At 42.5% G+C, this 8357-nt stretch overlaps 1 protein-coding gene across 1 annotated transcript; it reads left to right on the top strand.

Moving 5' to 3' along the window:
- The first annotated feature begins 1537 nt into the window (after positions 1-1537).
- On the top strand, positions 1538-7136 carry LOC118557350 (V-type proton ATPase 116 kDa subunit a2-like). The gene is made up of 15 exons (XM_036127244.1): positions 1538-1593; positions 2087-2213; positions 2316-2398; positions 2492-2585; positions 2768-2980; positions 3079-3229; positions 3326-3465; positions 4292-4449; positions 4558-4648; positions 4738-4856; positions 4966-5179; positions 6510-6623; positions 6707-6796; positions 6887-7026; positions 7071-7136. The coding sequence occupies exons 2-14, from the start codon at positions 2184-2186 to the stop codon at positions 7010-7012; spliced, it is 1623 nt and encodes a 540-aa protein (XP_035983137.1). The 5' UTR covers positions 1538-1593; positions 2087-2183; the 3' UTR covers positions 7013-7026; positions 7071-7136.
- The last annotated feature ends 1221 nt before the right edge of the window (positions 7137-8357 follow it).

Raw genomic sequence — 8357 nt, 5'->3', positions numbered from 1 at the left:
AGGTTTCCAGATGGATATGCGGGCATCTATCTGGCGGAGTCAGGTACATTATCTGGCCCTCGAGAGTAAAAAAAAAAAAGGCGTATATACTTTTAAAGTGTATAAGTGGGCTAAAACTGTGGCCTCCTGTAAGTGTAACTCACCCCAATATCAACTTTTTTTTGCAGATAAACTGTATAAACTGGGCCTAAGGGTGCTACTTTTATGTTACTGTGCATTTTTTATACTACTGTGTGAAATAGAATGAAATTATGAAATGAAAAGTATCGTCTCTACACATGCAAGTGGCCCTTTTTAATGACTTCATGATTCCAAAATGGCCCCATATAGAAATTAGTTTGACACCCCTGTTTTAGATGAACCCACGGTGGGCTCTACTAGTAAACTGGAAAGTGCTCATCACGGGGTCCTGCAAGGCAAGTTTATTTATATAGCACTTTTCAGTAGCAAGACTATTCAAAGGGCTGTTCATAAATAAATAAAAAAACAAAGGAACAAGCTAAGTAAATCCTTGATTAGACTTCTTTCACACATTAACAAACATGCAGAAAGCATGAAACTAGGTAAATCCTTGGGGGTTTCTGATTTAAAGCAATTTAGTTTAACTTTTCTAAAGCTACAACTAGAATAAGTTATTCTTCTTTAGCAGGATGATGATCCCAAATCAACAGGCAAACCGCGACAGAAATGCTTCATGAAGTACAAGATCTGTCTCTTCTGGGATTGCCATCTCAGCCCTCAGACATGAATGCTGAAAAGCCGTGAGGTGACCTAAAGATAAGACAGGAGTTTATTGGAGAAATTCATCCGTCACATAAACTCTTGTAAAATAGAACAAAAAAGAGAGAGAGAAGGACACAAAGGAGCATCCAGGACTCTGGATGTTCTAGAGAAAACGCTTAAATGTTGATAAGACTAAAAGCATTTTTATACTGCGACTGTAAAAGATGTGCTTATTTAAAGTCTTTTTTTTAGAGATCTGTGGTACAGGTTGCTGTAATTGTGGAGGGGGCTGTATTTTTCAATCCATACTCTTTCTTTTATCTGTAACCTTGTTGTGGTTTTCCGTCCTTCCTTTTTGACGTTGTCCCTCAGGTTCCTGGAGCAGGAGATCAAATCGCTCCTTAAACCCACCCTGACGGGCCGCTCCGTCCTCCGCACCGTTGCATCGGCCACGCAGCCACGGGAAAACTCATCCACCATAGAGGAGGAATGCGAGAGTCTGGCGAGGAGCTCAGGGAGGTAAAAACAAGACCGTGACGATGCTTTTAGAGAGCGCCGTTGTTCTGAAATAAACGCTTGACGTGGGGGTGGTCTCCGCCCGTTGCCCCCCAGGTGTCCAGGAAACAGAGGACAAGCCTGCGGACTCAGCTCACCCAGCTCTGTCAGTACAAAGGAGTGCTGACCCAGACGCACTCGCTCACAGCTTCCCAGGTATTTTACACACTTGACCTTTGCAAATTACTGTCGGAGCTTCTTCAGGATGACTGAGCTGAAGGAAATAAACACTTATTTCCAATTTTGTTGACAGACTCCACCGCCAGTGCTGGAAGGCCACGGCCTGTTTGATCATCGCCAAGATATCCGCCTCAGGTTGATCTCTCTCTTTCCTTATTCCTCTTCTAAGCGATGCGCGGATCAATCAGCCAGACATGGAGATCGGCCAATTTAAGGTCACTTCATCTGATCGTTGATTTGCCTGTCAACAGCTGGAAAACCAAAGCCGTTTCTTTCCTTTTACTTAAAACGCCTCAGAACTAAGAATGCGGTTCTCGGCCAATAAAGGAATCCGGCGACAGGATCTACTTTGGGTTTAAGTTGAATGAAAATCAGATCAACATTTGATGCATAAATTGGGATAATCTTGTCGTTTCCTTATTTTCGGTGTAGATTCCTCTGTTTTATGTGTTGTTGCTCTTAGAAAAACAAAATCCGAATCAGCAGGTCAGACCTCAAAAATCCAGATGTTGATATCGGCCCAGAAAGCCCAGACCAGTTCTTTAGTTTTTCTCAAAGATGTTGATTTAATTTTTTTATTGATATTTATCCCCACTCATCTATTTTTGCCACTTCCTCTCTTCCTCAGTTTTGTTGCAGGAGTGGTTCATCCCTGGAAGGTCCCCTCATTCGAACGCTTGCTGTGGCGGGCGTGTCGCGGTTACATCATCGTGGATTTTAGAGAAATGGGGGACCGTCTGGAGCACCCGGACACGGTGGGAGCTTGGAGGGAGGATCTCTGTTTATTTATTTATTTTTTTTAAGCAAACCCGTCTCTGTTGACTCACTGCGTCTGCTTTCTGCCTCTCGGTTTGCAGGGAGAAATGGTGCAATGGACCGTCTTCCTCATCTCCTTCTGGGGAGATCAGATCGGACAGAAAGTGAAGAAGATCTGCGATTGGTGGGGGAAACTTGCGCATAAATCAATTTTTGTTTAAATTTTCACTCCTTTCTGATGAGGCGGGTGTTTTTCTTTCTTTTTTCCTTCAAACAGCTTCCATACGCAGACGTTTCCGTACCCTGAGAGCACCGCTGAGCGGGAGGAAATTCTGCAGGGGCTTCAAGGCCGGATTGAAGACATCAAATCAGTGAGCGCCCCCCCCCCCCCCCTCTTTTTTTTTTTTTGGCAGAAATATCATTATTTCCTCTTTTTAGAAACCCTGAAAGTACCAGAAGTGTTCAGGATAATCAGTTATGTACTTTTTTAATTTCTTCAGCTGGCTGTATAGTACCAAACTCTCTCCTTTCGCTTCCTCGTCGCGTATTTCAGGTGTTGTCTCAGACCGAGGCCTTTCTGCAGCAGCTGCTGCTGCGAGCGGTGGCCATCCTGCCTCAGTGGAAGGTCCGGGTCCAGAAGTGCAAGGCCATCCAGCTGGTGCTGAACCTCTGCAGCCCCTCCGTCACTGACAAGTGCCTGATTGCCGAGGCCTGGTGTCCCACCAACAAGCTGCCCGAGCTGCAGAGCGCCCTCAGAGAAGGAGGGGTGAGACGATGCAGGCGCAAAGTCAAAGTTGTTGTCGGTTTAGTTTGATATGAATTACCAACGCTCTTTTATCCCAACTCGCATTCTTTCATCGTCAGAGGAAGAGTGGCAGTGGGGTGGACTCCTTCTACAACCGCCTGCCCTCCTCCACCCCTCCTCCCACCCTGTTTCCCATCAACTCCTTCACAGCTGGTTTCCAGAACATCGTTGATGCTTACGGTGTGGCCAGCTACCGGGAGGTTAATCCAGGTTTGTCGCCGTTTGTTTCATCCATCAAATCATCGCCTCTCAAAGTGAAGCCCCAAAAAAAAACCAACCAAGTCTTTCTTTCCCTTGCCTCCACAGCGGTGTACACCATCATTACATTCCCCTTCCTGTTTGCTGTGATGTTTGGGGACGTGGGTCACGGTTTGCTGATGTCTTTGGCCGCCCTGTGGATGGTGCTTGAGGAAAAAGACCCCAAGCTCAAAAATAATACCAATGAGGTAAATTTCATTATTCTTTTAGATTAGGCCATGCTAGGCTTTGGTAAAACGTGTGTATTTAGAGGCTGATTTGACTTATTTTTTTATATATATATATATATATATATATATATATATATATATATATATATATATATATATATATATATATATATATATATATATATATATATATATATATATATAGAGAGAGAGAGATAGATAGATAGATAGATATTTTTTTTTAAATTAACTTTGAACAAAACACGACCAAAACCTTGCTATGATTAGAGTTCTTAGGAAATTGCTGCGACTGAAATTAAGTACGTCTAATTTATTAATTTTTTTTAATCAAGCCTAGTTCATTTATTGTTTTAACCTTTTATTCACCTGTTCTGTGATTGCTGTGAAGCCCTTTGTCACCTGAGGTTGTTGTAAATGTCTTATACACAATAAACTTACTTACCCTTCCATGATTTTAATCCTTTAAAAATAATGAAAAGCTCTTACAGAAAAGCAATGTTGCATTAAAATAATGCATCACTTGGTTAGGTTCTCACCGTAAGGAAGTAAGAATAAAACAGGATCAGCTGTAACTAGAGATGTGCTGACAAATCAGCTGGGGTTTGATATCAAACAGGTTCAGTTTTCTATCCTTTACTCTGAAATGTTGAGTCCAATATCTATAGCAGCTGCTTAGCAATGATTCATGGAATTTGTTTTGACTATGCTTGAAAAAAAGTATTTTAATAGTATAATGTTTAAATAGAATTTACAACCATCTAAGAAAGTATGAGCCAAAACCTAAACGGCCTTAATGTGAGTGAAAATGGGTTTGTGTTTCCAGATCTGGAGGATGATGTTTGGAGGTCGTTATCTGATTCTGCTGATGGGCCTCTTCTCCATCTACACGGGAGCCGTCTACAACGAGTGTTTCAGCCGAGGCATCAAAACCTTCAGCTCAGGGTGGCACGTCGGCCCCATGTTTGAAAAGAACATCTGGAAGTGAGGATTAGTCATTAATTTGCTCAAAAAAGTAGCATTATTGTACCGAGTTTTTTGTTTTTGATTAATAACCCACCCGGTTTCTTGCTTTGATGTGATCCGTTTCAGCTCATCGGTCCTAGAGGGGAACCAGTTCTTGTCCATGGATCCTAATGTGACCGGGGTTTTTACCAGCCCCTATCCATTTGGGATTGACCCGGTACAGCCGTCAGAGTCATTATTACTGTTTCTTTTAGTAAAGACAGCGAACTGAAGCCAGTTTTGTTGCCTTGTTGTTGTTGTTGCCAGGTCTGGGGCATGGCCAACAACAAACTGACCTTCCTGAACTCCTACAAGATGAAGATGTCGGTCATCATCGGCGTCATTCACATGACCTTTGGCGTCTGCTTATCCTTCTTTAACTACCTGTTAGTGATCTTGTTTGGTTTATCTGCTGGTTGTTCTAAACCCATCTCCACTGGTTGCTCTTTTAAGCCCCCCCATCTCATCTTTATTTGTCTTGGTGTTTTCCTTCAGGCACTTTGGCAAGATCAGCAGCATATTCTTTGTGCTGATCCCAGAGCTGTTCTTCATGCTGTGCCTCTTTGGGTACCTTGTCTTCATGGTGGTCTTCAAATGGATCGCCTACACTCCTGCTCAGTCCAGAATCGCTCCCAGCATACTTATCCACTTCATAGACATGTTCCTGTTCACAGACAACCCAGAGAACCCCCAGCTGTTCACGGGTCAGGTGTGTGATCACACACAACAGCCACATATGCAACACGCGCCATTGTTTTTGTATAAATTCATCCGTTTTGCGCCTGGGAGGACACTGAATTTATCTTTGTTCACACAATATTAAGGGTCACGATGTGATCCTTAAACTGACTTTACGTATTTTTTTTATTTATCATGTGAAACTGTAATATTATTTAAAGTGGTTTCTAAGACTTATCCCCATTCCTCAAACATTTTAGCATTTAGTAATATTCATCCACAAACTTCAGTGTGTTTTATTGGCTCTTTATGTGATTGTCCAGCGCAACAAATTGCACAACTGTGAAGTGGAAGTCAATTTGTACATGGTTATCAACATTCTTTACAAATCAAAGTCTACAACGTGCGGTGAGCATTTGCATTTATATTCATGGAGTGAGTGAGTTTCAAAGCCACCCTTTGCTGCAGTGACAACTGCAGGTGATTTAGGGCATGCCTTGTATCAGCTTTACAGATCCTGACCGTGACACATTTGCTCATTCGTCTACTGCAAAGTGGCTCAAGGTCTGTCAGGTTGGACGGAGAGTATGTGTGAGCATTTGTTTTTAAGACTTGGACTGGGTAATTATAACGCGTGAATATACTTTGATTTAGACCAGAGCTACGTATATTTGGGTGTATGTTATGGGTAATTATTCCTTCTGGAAGGTTACCTTTGCCTCAGGCTAGAGTATTTTGCAGGACCTAACAAGTTTTCCATCCAGTAACCCCAAAGCACGATGCTGCGTGCTCCATATTTAACAGCGGGGATGGTGCACTGAGGAAGATGTGTAGCATTTGGCATCTAGGCTCCATCGTCACCATATTTCAATATTTTTCTTTCTAAAAGATCTTGGAAATTATTTAATATTTTCGCATTCCACTTCCCAATTGTGCACTACTTGTTCATTATACAAACATTCGCCAAAGAATCTGAGGTCTGTAGCTGGAAAGTGATGAAACGGATTGAAAATTAGCATTATTTACAGAAAATTTGTTAAATAGTTTTGTTTAAATGTAACTATGATGGACTTTTTACTTGTTTCACTTGTGTGCTTGACATTAAGCTACTTTTCTGTAAATGTGATGCTGTCGTGCAGATTACTGTCAGACCTCAGATTCCATGTTTATTGCAAGCACATGAACCCAATTATAGACTTATTCATGACAGAACAGTGGCGCAGTTGTTGCTCAGTTTATTGACCAGTATGTGTTTACCAGTTGAAAGGATTTGCAAAGTCCTTTTTTCAACAAAAAAAAAGAACTAATGTGAGCAGAATGCATGCATTGTTGTTGAGCATGTTTTTGTTCCCCGTGCGCAGCTTGTTGTCCAGAAGATCCTGGTTGTGCTGGCCCTGTGTTCAGTCCCTGTCCTCCTGCTGGGGAAACCCCTTTGCGAATATGTCGCCTTCAAATCAAGACGGCGGCGACAAATAGTAAGTCTTCGGTTCAGTGAGCTTCATCTGTTTTGTACTGTGAGGCGCATCGTGTGCTAGATTTCAGTTCTCTGTGATATCAGGACGAGGAAAGGCGGCCGTTGGTGCCCGACGAAGGCTCGGTCAACACCCGTCAGGGGGAGGTGGAGGGCGGAGGTGCAGCTGAGGAGGAGGTAACTGGTTGAATTCATGAAGCAGATTAAATTTCCTCTGCTGCACCCGTGCTTCTCATTTAACGCTCCCCGAACTGCGTTCGCCTGCAGGAGTTCGATGCTGCAGATGTGTTCATGCATCAGGCCATCCACACCATCGAGTACTGCTTGGGCTGCATCTCCAACACGGCCTCCTACCTGCGGCTCTGGGCTCTGAGTTTAGCTCATGCACGTTAGTGGACACACACACACACACACACACACACACACACACACACACACACACACACACACAATAGACTTCCCTATTTTAAACCAAACCAGCTCAGTCTGTTATTCATCTGGCTGCATGTTTTCCCAGCCAGCCGTGGCTCTGTGACCGTGAGTCATTTGTGTCTCCACAGAGCTGTCAGAGGTGCTGTGGGTCATGGTCATGCGTCTGGCCCTGAAGTGGGACGGCTACGTCGGATCTGCTGTGCTCGCTGTGATCTTCGCCTTCTTCGCCGTGTTGACCGTCTCCATCCTCCTGGTTATGGAGGGGCTCTCGGCTTTCCTGCACGCGCTCCGTCTGCACTGGTAAGAATGCGAGGAATGAAGAGGAAAGCCGAGCGAAAATGTTGTGCCTAATTTAGATTTTATAGATTGATTACCAGTTAAAATGGTTTAATGGCACTATTTCTTGCACGCAAGCGCTATATTTCTGGGCGACAGTGAGCTGTATGCCCCCTGTAGAATAAACCAGTGAGCTTTTAGTGGATATGCATAACAGAAGCAACGTCAAATCAGAGCCATGCATGTCCGCTTCTTGCTTTTAATCTCCGCATCACGTCTCTTCCAGGGTGGAGTTTCAGAATAAGTTCTACAGCGGAACAGGCTACAAACTCAGCCCGTTCTCCTTCACCTCGCTGATAAACGCTTCAGCTGCTATATGATGAGCCGAGCAATTGCAAATCAGTTATAATAACTAAAGTATTTGTGTATCTTAATGGTATTCTATTGTCTGTATGCCATGAAATGGTTAAATTAACTTGCACAATAATCATGATGAATAATGCAGACTGTTATTTTTACATCAGTAGAATAAAAAGTATGCCCGCTTGCTTAATTATGGCACCGTTGTATGAGAACATACTTTTGTATCCCCTTTGTAATATTTTTAAAAAGTGTTACACTGTGCACTCTAATTGATTTGTCATGAGTTAGAAATGTTATACACATTTTTACTGCATGAACATGAATTAAAAACACAAATTGTGAAAAGGGAAAGCACATCTGCTAATGGGGTCTGTTTGCTGTTTAAGGGAACTTGACATTATTGACTTGGTGAATGTTGAACTTCTTGAAAGATTGTTTAGTTCAGTTTCAATATTCATATTCATAAGCCAAAGATTCTTTCCCTCACATTGTCCCAACATGTTTTTCTTACTGTGCCTTACTGGACCTGTTTATTTAGCCGGTTTAGATTGCTGCTGCTACTGCTGTTCTCATGCCAATACAGACGTTTCAATTTGATATTTTGTCTTCTTTTTTTTTTGTCATTTAACTGATTACATTTAAATAAATTGGAAATTAAATAAAGTTT

Source organism: Fundulus heteroclitus, chromosome 23 (assembly GCF_011125445.2).
Source record: "Fundulus heteroclitus isolate FHET01 chromosome 23, MU-UCD_Fhet_4.1, whole genome shotgun sequence".
Classification (NCBI taxonomy): Eukaryota; Metazoa; Chordata; class Actinopteri; order Cyprinodontiformes; family Fundulidae; genus Fundulus; species Fundulus heteroclitus.
The sequence above is the reverse complement of the archived record's forward strand: the minus strand, read 5'-3'. Positions and strand labels throughout refer to the sequence as shown.